This window comes from Microcebus murinus, chromosome 23 (genome assembly GCF_040939455.1).
Source record: "Microcebus murinus isolate Inina chromosome 23, M.murinus_Inina_mat1.0, whole genome shotgun sequence".
Classification (NCBI taxonomy): domain Eukaryota; kingdom Metazoa; phylum Chordata; class Mammalia; order Primates; family Cheirogaleidae; genus Microcebus; species Microcebus murinus.
The window spans coordinates 14,356,789-14,379,001 of record NC_134126.1 but is presented as its reverse complement, the minus strand read 5'-3'; the positions used below and the strand labels follow the sequence as shown (position 1 = coordinate 14,379,001).

At 45.1% G+C, this 22,213-nt stretch overlaps 1 protein-coding gene across 3 annotated transcripts in view; it reads left to right on the top strand.

Moving 5' to 3' along the window:
• The first annotated feature begins 4,826 nt into the window (after window positions 1-4,826).
• NPL (N-acetylneuraminate pyruvate lyase) overlaps window positions 4,827-22,213 on the top strand; it is a 35,817-nt gene continuing 18,430 nt past the window's right edge. Inside the window, exons 1-4 of one of the 3 annotated variants that reach the window (XM_012735777.3) lie at window positions 4,827-4,936; window positions 9,367-9,450; window positions 18,761-18,834; window positions 19,527-19,614. In XM_012735777.3, the coding sequence (XP_012591231.1) occupies window positions 9,383-9,450; window positions 18,761-18,834; window positions 19,527-19,614 (230 nt within the window). In that variant the 5' untranslated portion in view covers window positions 4,827-4,936; window positions 9,367-9,382. Of the gene's footprint in view, window positions 4,963-9,366; window positions 9,451-18,760; window positions 18,835-19,526; window positions 19,615-22,213 lie in introns of all 3 variants that reach the window. The other 2 variants (XM_075997034.1, XM_012735767.3) reach the window with 2 other exon arrangements.

The following is a 22,213-nucleotide window of genomic DNA, read 5'->3' as shown; positions in this document are numbered from 1 at the left end:
TATGCACAGGATTTTTCCTCTCTCAAAAGATATCCCTCTGGCCGGGCGCGGTGGCTCAAGCCTGTAATCCTAGCTCTCTGGGAGGCCGAGGCGGACGGATTGCTCGAGGTCAGGAGTTCGAAACCAGCCTGAGCAAGAGCGAGACCCCGTCTCTACTATAAATAGAAAGAAATTAATTGGCCAACTAATATATATATAAAATTAGCCGGGCGTGGTGGCGCATGCCTGTAGTCCCAGCTACTCGGGAGGCTGAGGCAGAAGGATCGCTTGAGCCCAGGAGTTTGAGGTTGCTGTGAGCTAGGCTGACGCCATGGCACTCACTCTAGCCTGTGCAACAAAGCGAGACTCTGTCTCAAAAAAAAAAAAAAAAAAAAAAAAAGATATCCCTCTAATAGTTGGCACTCACCCTCAGATAAACCCCAAAGGACAAGGGTTTTTGTTCTGGGGCAGCAATATCAGTCCAACTTCTATTCATGGCCTATTCCCTTCTCTGAAGATCTGTGGACTTTGATGCTAATATAAACCCTACCTTTTCCACCAACCCCACTGACATACCCGTATAAGCCAGAATTTCCAGAAGTAACTCTCATGCCCATGACCTGGTTACATGTTCTTTACAATGAATGGAAAAGACTCTTGCTCACGTATGGAAAGATCTTTTACTGGTCTGCAATGAATAGCAACAATTCAAGATCCAACTTAGGAGTCCTTCCTTCATGGGTGTTTCCCAAAGTGGCCATGTTTCATCTGTTGAAAATCCATTTCCTCTTTTCTGGTAAAGGCATCCTTACCAGAAAGTAAGGGAACCTTTCTGAGGGACCGCCCCTCACACACAGTTCAGAAGCCTGTGAGGGGACTCCACTTCCTGCTCCAGGGGTGGAACATGTGGCTAGTCTGACCAATGTCAGTACACCATGTCCTCCAAGCTCTTTCCCCTACACCAATGTGTTTCAAACTCAAATTGTAGTGAACAAAATTTGTTGTGAGATGCTGATATATATATGTATATATACATATACTTTTTTTTTTTTTTTTGAGACAGAGTCTCCCTTTGTTACTCGGGCTAGAGTGAGTGCTGTGGTGTCAGCCTAGCTCGCAGCAACCTCAGACTCCTGGGTTCAAGCGATCCTCCTGCCTCAGTTTCCCAAGTTGCTAAGACTACAGGCATGAGCCACCATGCCTGGCTAATTTTTTGTTTCATTTTTAGTTGACCAGCTAATTTCTTTCTATTTATAGTAGAGACAAGGTCTCGCTCTTGCTCAGAGCTGGTCTCAAACTCCTGAGCTCAAGCAATCTTCCCACCTCAGCCTCCCAGAGTGCTAGGATTACAGGCGTGAGCCACCGCGCCCAGCGAGATATATATATTTTTTTAAACAAAGGAGAGTCGAAAGGAATGAGACCTCCAAATCCCACTGTCTATCTGTTTCCAGACAGAGAGGCACTGTGAGAAAAAGGACTAGGACATGGTCCCTGTCTTGAACACCTTGCAGTAGAGTTGGGGGCAAGAAATAAAAGCATGATAAGCTGAATAGAGATGATTACATAATCCCAGATAATAATAGAAGAAATGTCACAGCCCTACTACTTAGAAAAAGGTTCAAGGATTGCAGTCTGGTACTGAACTTCTTACTGTCTCTCCATTTACGAAGCCTTACTCTCTGTCTGAGACTTAGCTTGGCTGGAACCTCCCCCAGAGAGACCTTTCTAAAACACTTTCTTGCCTCATCACACACATACACAGGCACATGTGACACCCCTCAGCCCACATTAGAGTCCCCCTCAGTGTTCCTATGCTATCTCTGTGCAGGTCTACCAGTGCACTCACCATATTGTTAAAGATCAGTGTCTCCCCCACACTTCGCAGTACAGACTCTGAGTTTCTTAAGGGCACAGAGTGGATATTATGATGCGCCCCCATCCCATTCCCATGAGACTCCTACCCTAACCTCTTTCCTTCCATCTCACCTTCCACCTGTGTCAGCCCTCCATCACAGCCCAGGGCTGTCCCTGCCACCTACTCTGGCTCCCTCGCTCAGTAAGTCTCTTGCACATCGAATCCCATCTTAGTATTTACTTCTTAGCAAACCCTAACTTGTTGTTATAAGGAATTGCTTTGCACAACCTTATTTATACAAACAGAAGTTTGTTTATGCATTTAGAATATTGATTTACTGGTTGACAATATTAAGCCTAATTACCTATACATTTGGGGTATTGAAATATTTTGCTTATATTTAAGTGTGACTTTGAAAAATAAATACTTACATTGTTCCATTAAGATATAATATTCTTGTTAACATTACAAAAAACCAACCAAACAAAAAATCTATACTATATATATCCTTAGGAGAACTTGTTTCATGTAACTAGGGCTTTTTCTTTTTTCTCTTTCTTTTTTTCCCCCCTTTTCTCTGCAGGATAACATAGAGTAGTCATTAAAACCACAAGCTCCCAAACAACTTGAAATCAAAGCACAGTTCTGTCACTCACCAGCTCTATGGCCTTTGACAAATTACTTAAACTCTTTTTTTTGTTGTTGTTGAGACAGAGTCTCACTCTGTTGCCAGGGCTAGAGTGCCATGGCATTAGCCCAGCTCACAGCAACCTCAAACTCCTGGGCTCAAGCTATCCTCCTGCCTCAGCTGGCTAATTTTTTCTATATATTTTTAGTTGGCCAATTTATTTCTTTCTATTTTTAGTAAGACGTGATCTGGCTCTTGCTCAGGCTGGTTTCGAACTCCTGACCTTGAGCGATCCTCCTGCCTCCACCTACCAGAGTGCTAGGATTACAGGTGTAAGCCACCGCACCTGGCCTACTTAAGTTCTTTAAACCTCTGTTTCTAATTTATAAAATGGAATGATGCTTCCTCATCTGTAATATATAAATTATTCAAAACTAGGACCTACCAGTGGGATTATTTTGTGAATTAAATGTTAAAATAGCAAAGCCAGTGTGAACTAAAATAAAAATTTAAGGCTCACACCCCCCCCACACACCCCCACCGGTTGACTAAATGGACACCCTCATGGCCAAAGAAATATCCTAAAACTAAATTGCCTGCCAGGAGGAAGGAGGTCAGACAAGCCTCATCATGCCCCCTCCCTTCTTGGGGACATCCTTTGTAACCCATTAACAGGCGAAAGGGTATGCAAAACACACCTACAGGAGGTCCTCAATTTACACAACAAATATATGGCTGGTGGCTTATCTCTAATAAACAGCTCCTATGTTAATACATTCCAAGCCTTTAGACAAAGCTTCATGTTTTTAACCAATTATAAGCCAAAGAATCTTTAAACCCATCTATAACCTGTAAGCCCCCTTCCCGCTTGGAGGTGGCCCATCTTTTCGGGCCAATGTATGCCTCCCACTTACTGATTTATGACTTTACCTGTAACCCCTGTCTCCCTGAAATGTATGAACCAAACTGTAACCCAACCATAGCGAGTCTACTTGCTCAAGGCTTTTTGGGCATGGCTCTGGGTCATGGTCCTCAAATTTGGCTCAGAGTATTTTTAAATAATTTTTAAGTAATTAATTTAAAATTAAATAATTTTAAAAGTAATTTTAAATAATTTTTAAAATTATTTTACAGAGTTTGGGTTTTTTTCCCCATTGACATTACAATGACCCAGGCAGAATAAGCACTGAATACAGTACCTATAATTATTAGCTCTTATCTCTGGTGCTGTGTGCAGTGAAAGAACATTTGAGAGCACTTTGCAAACTAGAAAGCTCTTTGGAAATTTTACTTTCTCTAAATGAAATAATAAGCATCAGCCATCGCCTTTTATGGAAAATTGAGGTTGAATCACATCAGCAATAGAAAGTGGAGGACTTGTCTATTGGCTCTGTTGTTGGGTTATTAACATAGTAGAAGATCACAGAAAATAGACGCTTGATATTCCTGCAAATAGAGGCATTTTTGTTGTTGTTGTTGTTAAAATAATTACTCTCCTGTAATCCTAGCTCTCTGGGAGGCCGAGGCGGGCGGATTGCTCGAGGTCAGGAGTTTGAAACCAGCCTGAGCAAGAGCGAGACCCCGTCTCTACTATAAATAGAAAGAAATTAATTGGCCAACTAATATATATAGAAAAAAATTAGCCGGGCATGGTGGCGCATGCCTGTAGTCCCAGCTACTGGGGAGGCTGAGGCAGGAGGATTGCTTGAGCCCAGGAGTTTGAGGTTGCTGTGAGCTAGGCTGAAGCCACGGCACTCACTCTAGCCTGGGCAACAAAGCGAGACTCTGTCTCAAAAAAAATAAAAATAAATAAAAATAAAATAATTACTCTCCAACAAACGACAGAAAAGCTCCTGCATTGATAGCTAATCCACTTTAAAAATCCACTCATCTCTCTAACACGAGAGCCTGCAGGGCAGGGTAGCAGGGGCAGCATGGAGAGAGCTGAATCTGGGTTCTCAACACGCCTCTCACACAGCGGCCCGAACCTCACAACCCAGAGCCACGAGGCACCGGTACCGCAGGGCCCTGGGCAAAAGAGGAAACGCTGGGCGGGAGGAGAGCGCAGCGGCGCCCGCAAGCAGAAAGGCTGGCTACGCAGAAGGGGCAGCGAGAGGGCTGGGCACGGGCGGCGCGGGATAGCCGCGCGCTCCCGGGCACCCAGCAGCCAGCTGGGACGCTCGGGCCCTCGGAGAGGCGGGGCGCCCAGGCCGCGCAGGTGGCACCGGGGAAGAGGCAACGCCAGGTGTGCGCACGTCTCGGAGTTGCGGGCGGCGGCCCTGCGCGCGCCTCGCGGAGACGCGCGGAACTACAATCCCCAGGCTCCCCGGCGGGCGCGCGGCACGTGGTCCCGGCCCGCGGCGATAAAGGGCGCCCGCGGGGCCGGGCGGGGCGGCGGCACTGCGCGGGGCGACCGGCGCTGACAGCCGGACCACCTGGACACTCGGGCGGAGGCCGCAGGGCCTGGCCTCGGGGTGGGTGAGATGGTGACGACCCGGAGGTAACGGGGGAGGTCCATACGCTGGGACGAGGAGCTGCGGGAGGTGTGAATGCGACGCCTTCCCGGCCTGGGGCAGGGGTCCGGACAGGCGGGGTCAGAGGGACCCCTCCCGTGGATTCCCAACCGACCGCATAGCCGCCGGGTCTGCAAAGACCCTTACCTGTAAAGGATCAGCGTTAACTATTGAGCGGAAGGGAGTTTAACGATTAAATTTAACACACAACCCTTAATTGTAACAGAAACTGGTTGTAATCCCTGCTTTTTGTTCTGTTTTTGTGTCTCTATTTCTACTTCCTCTTCTCCAAGTAGTTCTCTCTCAAGTCATTCTCCTTGCCCAGGGCTATATTCTCTCCCTCCCCTTTTCCTTCCCTCTGCCCACCCCCCACTTTTAAACTTTGCCCTTTTAAAAATAATTTGATTTGGGCAGCTTTAATTCTTTGCACACATTGTTCTTATCTGTGGATGGAGGTACAAGATTTCAAAAGCAACACCCCCTCCCCAGTGTTTCAGTAATAACATTCTACATTCACATTAAAGCCTTAGGCTGGAGAACATCATCTTAGCCATTTGCTTTTGATACAAGCTATAAAGAATTCCAAAAGCGTGACATTCCCAAGTTTATTTAAAACTCGAATTTTAAAAACATTGATCATTCTCTGTTAAAGTTGTTGAGATCATTTATCCCATCTCTTCCTACAGGAGTTTCACGATTCACAAAGCCAGCAAACTTTACTATTTACTTAATGTATTGCCCTTTTATGAAAACCAAGGGTTTGGGGCAATCTGAGGGTTTAAGAAATTATTTTCAGCTTGGGTAATCAGGGAACTCCCTTGATTTGAAAGCGGAGTTTTAAGAGTTGCCCAGACTGAGGGAACAAAGCAGCCAGTGAGCGGTTGGCAGGAGCAACCGGAACAGTTAGTGCAACTAGGCAAGTGCGCTGCAGGCATAAAGATCTGAGTAGAGACCCTGACCAGAGAGTCGGGTATTTATCCTACTGGCATTTCTGAACAAGGCAAACACCAAAATCAGAAATGCCCGTGTTACTGGAGGGTTAATCTGTCAGTTTGTGTGGATTGAAGGGGGAAGGTAGAGTGGGGGGTTAGGACAGTGACTCCCAACCCCCATCCTACACTCCCATGGGCCACGTGATTTGAATTTTTTAACTAATCAAACTATTTAAGTGGTAATTAATTTGATTTCTTTTCATCAAAGACACACACAAAATTGTCAATCTGAACCTCTGACCATGCTAGAAATATCAGTGTTACTGCCCAAAGTATGAAATAAGTGCAGCGAAAAGCACAAAACAATGCGACTCTATTTAGCCTGAACAGCCTAGTAGTGTTTGATTTAGGAGACCTTTACTGCTGACTCAAGCGCTCAGGACTTATCAGTCGAGCCTTCTTGGGCCCTGTAGACTAGGGGTCATGCCCACTGGTCTAGATAAGAGTCGAGTTGTAAGAAGGGCAGTATGGGGTAAAGGAAGGCTTTCCGGGGAAGAAGATAACAGAATTGAAATGACTTCACCCCTGAATAGACATGAGGAGTAAGGGCTGGGGAGGAAGTGCCAGTAGAGTGGTGATGAGTAGGAAAACGACCATCCTATACCCAACAGACAAGACTTCATTCAGGGCACTGAATGTGTACTATGTCCTGGCACTATTGTTAATCACTTTATATGAATTAATTCCTCTAATTCTCTTAACAACCCTATGAAATACGATTACTGTTATCCTCATTTACAGAAGGGGAAACTGAAGCACAGAGAGGTCAAGTAACAGGCCTAAGGTCACCCAGCTGGTAAGCAGTGGAGCTGGGATGCAGACCCATGAGGCCTGACTCCAGGGCTGGCCCTCTCGCCCCTCTACAGTAAGGAACAGAAGAGGAAATCATTTGGAGCAGCTGTCTCCAACCTTTCTGGCAGCAGGGACCAGTTTTGTGGAAGACAGTTTTTCCACAGATGGGGGCGATGAGAGGCAGGGGTGTGGGGGGCGGAGCTCTGGTGGTGATTGATGCGAGGGATGGGGAGCAGCTGTGTACTTGAAGCTTTGACCGCAGATTTAGAGGATGAGATGGCAGGTTCCTTTTGGGTGTCTTGAGTGGACATATTTGTAGGATTGCCAGGTGAAAATATATGGCAGACCTAGCATCCATCTCATTTGATGCTCAAGACATTCCTCTGGGGAGACAGGGTCTAAGTTATTGGCCTCCAGGGCTCGGAGGCTAAGTGGCCTGCCCATTGTAATGAAGGTGGTCATAGGAAGTCCAAGGATTAGAGCCACCTGTTGTGATTTCTCATCTTGTGTTTTCCCCATGGGCCAGGTGATTACATTCATCTTTCTAAACTTTTAGTCTCAAATTTGAACTAGGAAAAATCATAGAAATCCTAGTATCCGATAGCTCTAGTAAGGCTCCCCATTTATTGCCCTTCAATACAGAGCAAAGCCACAGGTAGGATTTGGGCTTGATTTCAGAAGCAAGCCCTGCTGGAAACGTGCCTGTTTGCAAGGGGAGGCGTCATGTTGCCTTTCCACGAATCAGTAAGTGTTTCTCAAGGGCTCATCTGAGCCAGGCCTCTTGGGGGATACAGAAAGAGTAGAAGATGATGTGGTCTCTGTATGTCAAAGATTTATTCTCCTGTTTGGAGAGATGAGATGAACAGTTATAAGACAAAAGCAAACAAATGAGATAGCTCATAATTAAGTACTACATCACGTGGGTCAAATTTAAGTATAGTGGGCATTGAGTTTTAGATGTGCCAGCAATGTCAGAACTATAGCATAACCCCTCTTGTTGATCACCTGTAGGCATTGTTGTATTAGCTATTAAGCCCACTGTCTTTTGTAGAATTGCCATCAGATACTATCTGATAATATTTTCTTCTTCAACTGTTAGACATTGCATTTGTGGTTTTGTAATGCATATGTGGCTTTTTATGTCTTACAGCCCCAAAATAATAATGCTTCTATACTTAGCGAGTGTCAGAGCTGGAAGTTGAGCCAGGTAGTCTACCTGTGTAACCTGGGCTGTTAACTAGTCTGCTCTGTTGCCTCTTATTGCCTATGTTGAGTGTTTCACATCCTGATTATGGATAGGTACACTCTCTGCCAGGAAGTAGGGGATCATTTGGCCCCAAATGAGTGGTGTGGGTTGACTCTTTGAGCAATGAGCTACCTGTCTGGGGAAGTCAACATCCAGCCACAGTCTAGATTACCCACACATTTGCCACTTTCAAATTGAACACTCGGCATCAATCAGAGGGCTCAATGCAGGGAAGTCAAAGGCTAATGAAGCGTTCCTTCTCCTGGGAGCCCGCTCTAGTGGGGAAGAGAGAGGTGAATATGCAGTTTACATGGTTAACTAGAGCCAGGAAAACTGGGAAAAATTAGAATATGAGAGGATAGTTAGGTAAATCTGAAGATAGTTATGTAAATCACAGTGAAACCATACAGACTTTAAGTGCTGGTTTTTGGTGTGATTCTAGCTTAAAAGAATGAAGCTATGGAGAGAGAAAAGAATATTCTTTTTTTATAATCATATTTTAATTTCAGTAATATTACAGTTGACTCTTGAATAACATGGGTTTGAACTGTATAGGTCCACTTATATGATTTTTTCCAACCAAATTATTCATCTGGGCATGGTGGCCCATGGTTGTAATGCCAGGAGGACTGCTTGAGGTCAGTAGCTCGAGACCAGCCTGAGCAACAAAGCAAGACCCTTATCTCTAAAAAGAAAAAAAACCTGAAAAAATTAGCAAGCTGTAGTGGCAGATGCCTGTACTCCCAGCTATCTGAAGGCTAAAGCGAGAGGATCCCTAAACCTAGGAATTCGAGGCTGCAGTGAGCTATGATCATGCCACTGCATTCCAGCCTGGGCAACAGAGCAAGACCCCCTTCTCTACAAAAGAAAATGCAGTATCTGTGGGATGCAAACCCCACATGGGAGGGGACCACTGTGAGACTTGAGATTTTTGGTATATGTGGGGGTAGGGGGAGCAAGTGGTGGGGGTGGCAGAATGTCCTGGAACTAATCCCCTGCCTTTACTGAGGGATGACTGTAATTCTTTTTATATTTGACTTACCTGAGTTAGGTTCAAGCTCTTTCTTGAGTCTGCTGCTGTTCCCCCTACCCTTTGAGGTTTCAGATTGCCTCCATCATGTATATAGATAAAACGAGAGTCCTATATAGTATTTTGCCAGGTCTACCCTCTTCCTGTGTTAAATTTTTCTCCCCAATAGGATTAAGCTCTGAAATTTTATCTTCTTTTACTTGCTCTGTGTGTTTGTGTACTTGTAATCACATTTTACAGTTCTAAAACTAGAAATGGACTTTGCCCAGGAGTTTTATCATTAATCGACATTCCTTGAAGAAAGAGAGAAATGATGTTGTATGTTTTCCAGACTTCCCAGCAGCTCAATGGCCTCCCCAAAGAAGAAACTTCAGGGTCTGGTCGCTGCAACCATCACGCCGATGACTGAGAACGGGTAACTACCATCTGGGGCCATGAAGGGATCTGTTCTCATTCAACCGAGAAGGACAGAAGTTCTCTGTAGTGACAGTCACTTAAGACTCTGTGGTGCTGTTGCCAAGTGGCAGCTTCTGTCAGTCATCCTTCTGAACTGTCTCTGACCCCCCCAAGTCAGAGAAGGGACTATATCTCTGAGCCCCAAGTCAGAGCAGCACTATGTCACAGACCAGAAAAGGGAGGAGGAGGAGGTGAGAAATTGCAGCTTGCCTTTCTCCCCGTGTCTGTAGCTCCACAAGGCAAATTCACCACAGCCCTGGCTTTCCCAGATGTGGCCTGCAGAATTGGATGAGGAGAATCCCATTGTAGCATAGTTTGATTCTGAGCACTGTCCTGGTCGCTCTCAGGATCCTGTCTCTAGACGTCTGCATGATTCCCCCCCCCAGGCCATTCATGGAAAGTGGGAGAGTACCTGCCTGCTTCATGTTTATAGCCTCATTTCAACACTGATTACATGTTGGGCGCTGGGAAGTAACAACAGATGGTTGTTGAGTAATCATTCCCCAGGCAGGTGTTTTGACTTCAGTGAATATGGCAGCCCCTCTGCTGGCCCCCTCTGATTATGGCCATGTGCCACAGGTGGCCATGCACTGTGTATAACCCCTCCTTGAATGTTGCCACTAACAAAAAGGGGCTGCAGCCACCTCCTGGATCCAAATGTTTTTGACCTGTCAGAGGAGTCAGACTGCAGAAACAGAATGCTGGCTTCTTGAAGCATCTCCTTTCTTCCTCTGTAAAATATAATCATAATAATCATTCCTACATCATGAATTAGGAGTGTTAAATGAGATAATCCAGATAGCAGTGCTAAGCATGCACTTAGGTCAATAAATTTGAACTGCTATTATGGCGTAAGATGGGGGTAAATGGGAGATGAAGTATTTCAGATACCTTTTAAAAGGGCCTCTTTCTTTCTTTTTTTTTTTGATCATCTGTTACTGAATTTGTAAACCTTAACCCTATCCCTTTAAAGTAGATGAAATTTCTTATGACTTCTAGTCTTCTCATTCTGAGTTGCCCACATCACAAGTCTCCCTTAGATCATTGGAGTCCAAGACTAACAGCTTCTAAGATTCATGAAAACTCACATCCTCACTAGGCCTCCGTAAGACTTGCTGAGATGGCATTTAGACTACTCAGCTGGTTAAAAACATTTTTTTTCTGTTATATCTGTCTTTCCACAAGTTCTAAGAAAGGCTGAAATCAGCTGTTTCTCAAGGCATCAGCCACTTGCTGGAGAGATAAAACAGAAGACATGTGATTGCATGAGTAGGCAGGATTTGCTTCCTGTTAGAGTGAGAGCCTGTCTCTAAGCACGAAACACCACACTGCCCCATGCTACTTTAACCTTTTAATAATACCCTTCTCAGCCTGCAGGTGGCTTCTTAAACTCTTATTTGTTCATCTAGGACCCACTGAGTGTGTCAGTGTGTTCTTCCTCCCTATTCTTTTGTTTTCCTGGAACGCCAGACCCCATGCATTGGAGATAACTAAATTGAATCTGCTTTTCTGGATCTTTTTCCATTTTCCACATACATCTGGTTCTACTGCCTCCATTTCACTATTTTCTCTTTTCGTCAATTCCCTTTTTTCTTCTAGGAGCCTCACTTTCCTGAGGTGTAAAATCAAAATAAGAATGCAGGCCGGGCGGGGTGGCTCACGCCTGTAATCTTGGCACTCTGGGAGGCCGAGGCGGGCAGATCGCTCTAGGTCAAGAGTTCGAAACCAGCCTGAGCAAGAGCGAGACCCTGTCTCTACTATAAATATAAAGAAATTTATTGGCCAACTAAAAATATATAGAAAAAATTAGACGGGCATGGTGGTGCCTGCCTGTAGTCCCAGCTACTCAGGAGGCTGAGGCAGGAGGATCACTTGAGCCCAGGAGTTTGAGGTTGCTGTGAGCTAGGCAGATGCCATGGCACTCTAGCCGGGGCAACAGAGTGAGACTCTGTCTCAAAAAAAAAAAAAAAAAAAAAAAAGCATTCTTTGTAGAGGCCTTATAAGAATTAAATTAGATTAATTAGTGTATGTCAGCATATAGCACATAGTAGGTATGTGGGCTATGTTAGTTGTCTTTTCTCCCACCACCTGCTCCATCAGACATTCTTATAGGTACAAAGCAGTTTTGGAAATCCGCCCAAGAGCAGATAGGCATTAACCAGCTTACCCACAAGAATCTGTACTTCTGGCATATTTCTAAGAGACAGGAGAAAGGAAGGAGCACATGGCATCTAATACCAGGAAATACTGCCATGTGACTTGCCATTTCCTATCCTGGCTTGTACAGTACACCACAGCCACCATAATTCTGACTGGCTGAACAAGGACTATTCCCTTGCATCCTTTTTTCTTAATTCCAGTGAGTACTCATGATTCAGCTCTCTGAATATAAGTTGATGTCCTGGAGTAGGGAAGTTGCTAGAAAGAACATGGTTGAATGGATCTTAAAGTATCTGGGTCCTTGACTCCCAGCTTTGCTATCAACAAGCAAGATCTGGGGTGGTCTTGTCACCTTTGAGAGTGCTTTCTTATTCTGTAAAGAAAAAGAGTTCAACCATGTTATCTCCAAGACCCATTCCAACTCTGAGTCTGCAGTCCTCTGTGTTATGTCGTTAGGGATACCGTGGTGACCACCATTAAATAAGAATGTATAAAGTACCTGTAACTCCTGCCCATCTTCCACACTGTAACCCAGTGACAACCCTAACCCTAAGTAATAGATCTGATCACGCCACTCTCCTCTTTAGGAATCTCTGTTGACCGCCTCTGTCCAAGCCCTGCTACTCATTGCATGGTCCGTGGATCAGTTAGTTGCTCCAACATCACGTGGGAACTTGGTAGAAATGCAGAATCTCAGGCCCTACCATATACCACTGAATCAGAACCTGCATTTTAACAGCGTATTCTCAGATGATTCTTTAGCGCATTAAGGTCTGGCATGAACTGATCTGAAGGTGAACGCCCAGATTCCCTGGGATGGCATGGCATAGGAAGTCCTTCACAGTCCGCCTTTCCTGCCTCACTTCTGCTTTCCCAAACTTCATGCCCTGTCTTCCCTCTGTGCCTTCACACTTTGTTTCCTCTGCCCTTTTCTGCCACCACCCTCTTCTTTCTTAGTCAACTTGAACACTTCTGTTCATCCACCAAAACCATCCTCTGGTAATTCTTCCCCATTTCCCATTTAAAAAAAAAAAAGTTAGAGGGTCCTTCCTGTGTGATCTCACAGCAGCCTTTTGCACTGCATCAAAATCCTTTGTTGCTAATAATGATTACAATAACATTTTGTTACTTGCCTACCTCTTCCAGCAGGCTTCGAGCTGCTTAGCTTTATTCAACAGGTATTTGTTGAATGCCAGGCAGTATACAGGATGTGTGTATCTTATTTATCTTTGCATCTTCAGCATCTAGCACGGTTGTGGTAAATTTTATTTCCTAAGTGAGTTTACTGCAGGCATGACTGGTGCTGATGGTCAAGGAAAGGGAGCTAACACTAAATGCTGTTTGTCAGATGCTGGGTGTTTGCATCTATGTTCCAACTTAATCTTGACAGCAGCTCCTTGAGAGAGCAGCTATTTTTGCAGTTGAAGAAACTAAGATCCTAAAGGCAAGCACACTTGCCCTAAGCCACGTAGCTAGAAAAGGAGATCTTTCTCTACCCTTACATTAAATTTAAAGACTTGTTTTCCTTAGTTGTTTCGAGAAGTCCCTTTTTCCTTTAGGCAAGTGCAGCAGTTAGAACAGAAAGTCCACTTCAGATTGGTCAAAAAGTAAACAATAACAGGTCCCGCCCCCCAAATGTGCTTGGCTTTACCCTGGAAACCTTTACAACAGCCTTTGGTGAAAAAGAAACTTGTTACTCCAGTGAGAAAGGGCTTGGCCTGCTGGATTCGGAGTGGCATAAATTATGGTCTTTTTAACAGCGTTTGGGAGTCTACTCAGACTCCCAGAACAGAACATTTTCTACCTCCGGCAAGGTGGGCAGTTTGTCCCTGCCTGCTTCTCTGCTGAGGGACTTTTGAAGTAACCAAATGGTTATTTTGTCAAAAGCACATATAACTTCTATCTGATTCTGAATGCTGGCAGTTGTTTAAGAGGCAAAAGAACATGGAAAGTCAGATTTTCTAATAAGCATGCCACATCATGCCTATTATGAAAAGAGCCTGTCCTGTGGGTTCTGTGATCTCAAGTAAAGTGAAAATCTTGACTGTGTCACGTACTTGGAGAGGGAACAGACAGCAATAGGGATCTCTCTCTGAAAAGCCACTTTGGAAAAATTCAAGTATCCTTAGACCTTAAGAGAAGAGTCAGGCCGGGTGCAGTGGCGCACGCCTGTAATCCCAGCACTCTGGGAGGCCGAGGCGGGCGGATAGCTCGAGGTCAGGAGTTCGAAACCAGCCTGAGCAAGAGAGAAAGAAATTAATTGGCCAACTAATATATATAGAAAAAATTAGCCAAGCATGGTGGCACATGCCTATAGTTCCAGCTACTCGGGAGGCTGAGGCAGCAGGATCACTTGAGCCCAGGAGTTTGAGGTTGCTGTGAGCTAGGCTGATGCCACAGCACTCACTCTAGCCTGGGCAGCAAAGCGAGACTCTCTCAAATAAAAAGAGTCTATGTGAAGTTTCACAATTCGCCCACTCTGGACCTCAATTTGTGATTACAAAATAATATGAGTTTCCTCCTATGATATAGTTTGGATAAACTAAATGTCTAAGAAAGAATAGAAGATTAGATAAATACATGATGTTCATCTATGAATGGAATGTTATATAGACAGTATAGTAATAGAATGTCTAAAAATGTAGGAAAATGTTTAATTCAGAATGCTAAATTAAAAATTATAAAACTATATAATATGGCAATACAGATAAGAAAATAATACACTGTGTATTCATAAATAGAAAAATCAGGCCGGGCGCTGTGGCTCACGCCTGTAATCCTAGCTCTTGGGAGGCCGAGGCGGGCGGATTGCTCAAGGTCAGGAGTTCAAAACCAGCCTGAGCAAGAGCGAGACCCCGTCTCTACTATAAATAGAAAGAAATTAATTGGCCAACTGATATATATATAAAAATTAGCCGGGCATGGTGGCGCATGCCTGTAGTCCCAGCTACTCGGGAGGCTGAGGCAGTAGGATTGCTGAGCCCCGGAGTTTGAGGTTGCTGTGAGCTAGGCTGACGCCACGGCACTCACTCTAGCCTGGGCAACAAAGCGAGACTCTGTCTCAAAAAAAAAAAAAAAAAAAAAAATCAAACTGTAAGAGGAATCATTGCCAAAGAGATCCTGAGTGGATTTTGTTTTCTTTTTTATTGTGTATACTTTCTAAAATAAACTATATAGCATCTGTAATAGGAAAAAATTAAGTACTTTTATTTTTTAAAAATAAAAGGGGTCAAGGGACATGGTGGTACATGCCTGTAGTCCCAGCTACTTAAGAGGTTGAGGTAGGATGATCACTTGAGACCAGCCTGGGCAACAAGTAAGACCCTATCTCTAAAAAAAAAAAAAAATCATAGACGCAAGGCAAATAATCTGAAACCAGGGAATTGAAATTAAAACGTTAAACTGGGGTAAGTGTGAGAATGACTATAGTAAGCATGGAATTTGGTTCTGGGCCATTCTATCCTGAGGTGGCCCGGTGGTTAGATGTGTTCTGGAGACTCACAAAGGAAGAGAAGATGCAGTGCAGCCTCCTGACTTGTGTCACCTCTCACTTCTGTGAGCACTGAGTTCCAAACACCCAGTAGGTGGGGAGAACAATCCAGTCCCATTGTTCCCATTCTCTCTAGTGACTTCCTGATAATTGATCATGGCCTCCAGCGATGGAAATGGACCTAGGTACCAGGTAGAGTAGCATGGGAATCCAGGGAAGGGAGCAAAGTCCCCAAAGAGAATTATTATCAGGTGGCCACCTGACCCTGCCATTTTGGGCACGTCTGTAACAAATACAATAGCAACTCTGGATGCTTCCACCGGGCCACTAGTGCCTGGAGCTGGCGAACCGAGCATCTCGGTCCAGGGCTGCGAAGTCAGGCAGGGATCTGCAATGCCTGGGGAGCCCAGGAGCATCTGGGTGTCTAAAGGAGCTCGCTGCTGCTCTTGCTAGCTATGCAGAAACGTAGCCCTGGTGTGGTCAGACGTTCTGGCTTTTCAAATAAGATTTTAAAAAAAACAAGGCCGGGCGTGGTGGCTCACGCCTGTAATCCTAGCTCTCTAGGAGGCAGAGGCGGGCGGATTGCTCAAGGTCAGGAGTTCAAAACCAGCCTGAGCAAGAGTGAGACCCATCTCTACTATAAATAGAAATTAATTGGCCAACTAATATATATAGAAAAAATTAGCCAGGCATGGTGGCACATGCCTGTAGTCCCAGCTACTCGGGAGGCTGAGGCAGGAGGATTGCTTGAGCCCAGGAGTTTGAGGTTGCTGTGAGCTAGACTGACACCACGGCACTCACTCTAGCCTGGACAACAAAGCAAGACTCTGTCTCAAAAAAAAAAAAAAAAACAAGAAAATTTGGTATTGTGAAAGTCAAACAGATACATTTAGATGTTGCTTCTTTTCAACCTTGATCTCTCTCAGGATATTTGGTAGTTCCAAAAGGTCTTAAGTCCAAGGACATTTCTGGTTGACTCTGCACTGCCCCCCAGATTCTACCATTATTGTCATTCCTGTAGGTTAGGGGCATTTTATAAGCAGCAGCAAACTGCTTTCTCCATTCTTACAGGGATGGATGATGCATCACCCCTAACCTGTGAGAGATTGTCAGATGAGCAGCCTGTGCCTGGCAAGGCCTGAGGGGGTGTGACAGGGGAGGGGTGAGTGCAGGGGGACCCCCACCCACTGAGGCCATGACAGTGTGAAGGTCACTGAGGAAAGGAGCCTCCAGTGTCACACAGGGGCCTAGATCTGCTACACGTGCAGCTACCTTTCTAGAGAGAAGAGGATGGCAGGATAGGGACGAATAGCACATCTCAAGAATGTCAGCAGGAGCCGGGCGCGGTGGCTCATGCCTGTAATCCTAGCTCTCTGGGAGGCTGAGGCGGGTGGATTGCTCGAGGTCGGGAGTTCGAAACCAGCCTGAGCAAGAGCGAGACCCCGTCTCTACTATAAATAGAAAGAAACTAATTGGCCAACTAATATATATAAAAAAAATTAGCCGGGCATGGTGGCGAATGCCTGTAGTCCCAGCTACTTGGGAGGCTGAGGCAGTAGGATCGCTTGAGCCCAGGAGTTTGAGGTTGCTGTGAGCTAGGCTGACGCCATGGCACTCACTCTAGCCTAGGCAACAAAGCGAGACTCTGTCTCAAAAAAAAAAAAAAAAAAGTCAGCAGGAAGGAGGATCATAAGGTCTTGTCCTATTTATTCTTCCAGATTCAGCTTCTTGATGTCTCCTTTCCAGCCTCCCTAATTGTAATTTATCAGTCCCTCTTCTGAACCCCCATATACTTTTGACTCAGTCATAGCCTTCCTTATATTTCCCTCTTTATTTTCATTGTATACACTATTTCCTTTACTCCATTAACGTAATAGTGAAGGCTGAGCACAATGGCTCACACCTGTAATCCTAGCACTCTGGGAGGCTGAGGCAGGAGGATCGCTTGAGCTCAGGAGTTTGAGGCCAGCCTGAGCAAGAATGAGACCTGTCTCTACTAAAAATATGAATAGAAAAATTAGCTGGGTGTGGTGGCGCAGGCCTGTAGTCCAAGCTACTTGCAAGGCCGAGGCAGGAGGATCGCTTGCGCCCAGGAGTTTAAGGTTGCTGTAAGCTACGATGACACCATTGCACTCTAGCCTGGTGACAGAGTGAGACTATTTAAAAAAAAAAAAATGTAATTGCAAAATTTCAAAACATCACGCAAGTGTGGTGCTAAGCTGTTTGTGAAGGCAGAGATTGTGATGATTTTGTCATCGTCAGTTCCCACATTACCACTTCTTTATCAAGTCCTTGTTGAGCACTTGTGGTGTGCCAGGCACAGACGAGCGCAGTGTTAGGATTTGGAGGCATGAGCCATAATGAAAGAGGTTTGCTCCCCCCTGGAGGCCGTTTGGCTGCATTAAAGCACACATTTTCCCAGTGGCGGGCTCAGGCCCACTAGCTGTCTTTTCTGTGAGCACTGCTGTGGGCAGCGATTGCCCGTGCCTTCTTTGTGTTTATTATCTTTCCCTTTAATCTCAGAGTCAGCTGTTTTCTATTCTGTCTTTTATTGTTCCTAGTCCTCTTATTGTTCCAAATGCCCTTTGATGTCTTTGTTTCCTAGATGCATCAGATTTTTTTGTTTTATTTCTGTTGTTTGAGAAATACAGTAGGTAAAGATGAAAAGAATGTTAATAAGGCTAAAATTAAATTAGGATTCTCTGGACCCACTGACGGAAGTGCCAGTGGCAGCCAAGTAGTACTTTGTGTTCTTGGCAATGGGTTCTGCAACATTTAACCCATACTGGATGCACAGTTTTCCTTTAGACTTCACTCTCCATCACCCACCCTCCCCACCTGCATTTGATTGAGGACAGGTTGCTTAATGCAATTTGTGAGTGAGTTTCTGGATTTTAAAATCATTATGATTTTAAGAGCCGTTAACCTTAACCATAAGAAGCTTACAAGGTCAGGGTACCTCAAACTGCAGAATGCATGCAGATTGGGAAGCAGTTGGGGGATCTTGTTAAAATGCAGATTCTGGCTGGGTAGGGTTATATGGGGCCTGGGATTCTGTACCTCTAATAAACTCCCCCAAAGGGCTACTGTTTTGCTTTTAAGAGGTAAAGTGACATAAAGTTCATTTCTAACTGTTAATCTTCTTCAATATAAAACTAACAAATACAGATGGATTTAAGGCCTAAGACTTCATTTGTTGTCACAGATATTAAGTGCTAAAATTCTTAAATTATTAAGATTGAATTTCTCAGCAAGTGGAAAACATAAAGGTCTCAATTAACCATGCCCCCATCAATCTTCCCCAAAACAGACAAAATATAATTAGATAACTACTTTTAAAATATTATTTGTGATGAGGCTTAAAAGTAAAGTCTCTGTTGATAAATAATAGTGTTTTGCTCGTTTAAGTGAGGCACATGTGGATGAGTAGAGAAATCACTAGATTCAGGAAAACAAACAAAAACAACCCAGGCATTATTCAGAGCAAGCTAAGCATTTCACAAACTAAGTAGGTTTTCAATAACTACTAAGGAGAGAGCAGTTTATACACCTGGGGATTAGTTGAATAATCTTTAAAGACTAAATATGCATTCTTTCCAATTTTTCCTATGTCTTTTAGAGAAATCAACTTTTCAGTAATTGGCCAGTATGTGGATTATCTCGTGAAAGAACAGGGAGTGAAGAACGTCTTTGGTAAGTCACCTTTAGGGCTTTCTCTGCATGTCTCTAGCTCAGTCCTTAGAACCCAGGTCTCACCTGGTCACTAGCCAAGAGGTCAGAGTCATTGTGTCACAGGTTATGATGAAGCTGGCTAAGCTAACTAAAATTTGTGAATTTGTGGACTCACCAGTATTAGACCTACAAAGCACCTCAAGAGATGATCACATTTGAGAATACAGATGAGGTATTGTTTTTACCTCCATGTAGAGATGAAAATCTATAACTCAGATATACTCTTTAGGTTGCCACAGGCCATTTGGTCAAGAAATGCTAAAGTAACAACTAAACCCTCTTAAGTAATTTGCTGTTGATTTTCCTGCCATCCAAGCCTAGATATACAATTGGGTGGTATGTTTGGAGATTGGCCCAAAATGTGGGCAGTTATTTCTGTCTCCATTCAAAATATTTGCTATCTGTCCCCGAAGGCAAGGACAGGTCTGTAAGTACAAGCCACAACTAAGTTTCCTACTGCTTTTAACAAGGTGAAGGTGCAAAATAGAGTCTGCAGTGAAAATGGAAACATGGCCTTTTCCCCTCCCAATTCCATACTCCGATATTTCCCTGTGTCCTTTCCTCTTAATTAGGGGTTTCTGACCCTGCCTTCCAGACTCGGAGGAGCAGAAGGTACTCGTTTGTCCCACTGACTGACTCTTTGTTTGGAACAGTGAATGGCACTACTGGAGAAGGCCTGTCCCTGAGCATCTCAGAGCGTCGCCGGGTCGCCGAGGAGTGGGTGACAAAAGGGAGGAACAAGTGAGTGGCTGCACCAGGATCAAAACAGCGGCCAGGCACGGTGGCTCATGCCTGGAATCCTAGCACTCTGGGAGGCCGAGGCAGGAGGATCACTCAAGGTCAGGAGTTCGAAACCAGCCTGAGCAAGACCAAGACCCCATCTCTACTAAAAATAGAAAGAAATTAATTGGCCAACTAAAAATATATAGAAAAAATTAGCCAGGCATGGTGGCGCATGCTTGTAGTCCCAGCTACTCGGGAGGCTGAGGCAGAAGGATCGCTTGAGCCCAGGAGTTTGAGGTTGCTGTGAGCTAGGCTGACACCAGGGCACTCTAGCCCTAGGGCAACACAAAAAAAAACCACCCATGGGCAAGAGCTGTATTGAGCGAGCCCCCCTTCCCCAGCTGACACAGCCTCCCTACCTGTGGTCGGAGGCAGGGCTCGAGGCCCCCCTCCTCCCACAGGTGGGAAAATGAGCAGAGCCCCCCAAGATCCTGACTTCTCAGTGGGGAGCGCCCTTCTCTTCCGTGTGGAAGGGCAGCCAGACTGCAGGGCACACCTGGCTCCCAGCGGTTCCATCAGAAACTCCTCTTACCCCTTTATAAGGCCAGTGCCCTCTCGGTTACCTGTCCTTGGGCTGGAGGATAAGAGAGAGGGTGAGGGCACCGACTCTGCTGGGCACCTGGCTCCTCCATGAGCACTCGCAGCCCTTCTCAGGGTGAGTGCCTGATCTCGGGGTCAGCCCGAGGCTTTCCCTACAGCTCTTCTCTGTGCATGTGACTCAACGGGCCTCCCTCTGTGTCACTGGGGGACTCTCTCTATCCCTAAACTTCCGCATAGTGATATATTTTTGTTGTAACATCCCGCTCATGCCATGGTAAAGCAGAACAGTATCATTCCCATAAACACATCCGGTTAACCAAGTTTTATTTATTGTCTATGACATTGTTAGGAGTTGTGTGCTGTGCTGGGCACCAGGTAGGGTCTGTGCTCTCAGGTTGCTTACCATCCTATGTGGGTGTCAAATTGCAGAAACTAACACTCTGCCCCTTCTGATGAAGGTATAAACAAGAAGGGAGTGATTGATGTTGCCTTAAGTGGAGGCAAGAGATTAGAGGTAAATTTCAGGTGAGCTTAGAGCAGAAGTTGTCAGCGTGAAGTCCATGGCCTCCTTGGGAATCCTTAAATAGCTTCAGAGCACCAGCAGGACTCTGAAATTATGTGCCACATTTGAATGCATATCCACATAAGCATTTTCTGGTGATCCATCAGCCTTAGCTAATTTTGTCAGGTCCGTGGTCCCAAAAAGATTAAAGATCACGGGCAGGGTGAGAATAGAGGAAGGATAAGGATAAACATTAGGAAGAGCACCAGAAATGATGAGTGACAGGGAAGTGACAGGGACAGAAAGCTCCCAAAGGGCAGGAGGGAGGTCGAGGGTGCGTCCTGTCAGCCAGGGAAGAGAGTGATTTCAGAGGACAGCAGTGTAGCACGGCAGTGCAGAGGGACCATGGCGCCAGGATGCCTGAGTTTGGGTCCCAGCTCTTCCTCCTGTCAGCTCTGGGAATGCAGGCACGTCTGTTTCATCTGTCAAATAGGAATAAATAATAGTACGTATGTTAGGGGGTTGTGGTGAGAATTAGAACAGTGCCTGGAACATAATAGTAAATGCCATATAAGAATTTGTTGTAACTACTTGGAGTAGCTGCTGTGTTCGTTTTAACATTTGTCATAGTAATCATTAGATGCCGTGAAAGTCCGTAGGTGAAAGACTGAGGGGACCGACCACTTGGCCTGACACAAAGGAAGTCACCAATGGCCTCAGAGCAGGGCCAGTGGGGTTGTGGCAGAGAAGCCAGATTGCAGTGACTTATAGAATGCAGCAGACGTGAGGAATTGGGGTCTGTGAACGCAGCTTAGTCTCACAAAGCTTTCTGGTGAAGGGAAGGAGAGATGGAATAGTAGATTAGAGAGGAAGAGATAAGACTGAAAGTGGGGTAGTTTCTTTCTCTTAAAGTGGTGAAGTCTTGAGCTTGTTTCTGTGATGAAAGGGCACTGCCATAGGGGAAGAGATTAAAGATAGAAAAAAAGTGGTGAACTGATACCTTCCATGGAAGGTCTCAGAGGAGACTTAGAAATGCAAATGCTTCTTGATTTCCTATGGAGTTACCTCCCTATAAACCCATCGTAAATCAATTTGACTTATGGTTTTTCCAATTTACGATGGGTTTATTGGGACATAATCCCATCATAAATTGGGGGGTGTACCGAATGCCTATCACTTTTGCACCATTGTAAAGTGAAACCATCATAATTCAGGGGCTGTCTGTATGCCCCAAAGCAGACAGAGTAGCTTTAGAAGACAGCAAAGGAGCTGGGAGGAAAGTCAGAGATGGTGGTGTGGCTAAGCACACAGGTGGAGAGGAGGAAAGCAAGGGAGTCTGTGTGTGAAATCTTTATCCTCGGTGTCTGGGAATCTGGGAGATCTACCCAGAACAAGGAGTTGGGTGGAATTTACAGCTGGACAGGAATAGTCAAGATTTGGAGTAGACACTGCAAAGAATGGGAAAAGGGAAATGAATCGTGATGGCCAGAAGGCTTATTGGAGCCACCTCCTGAA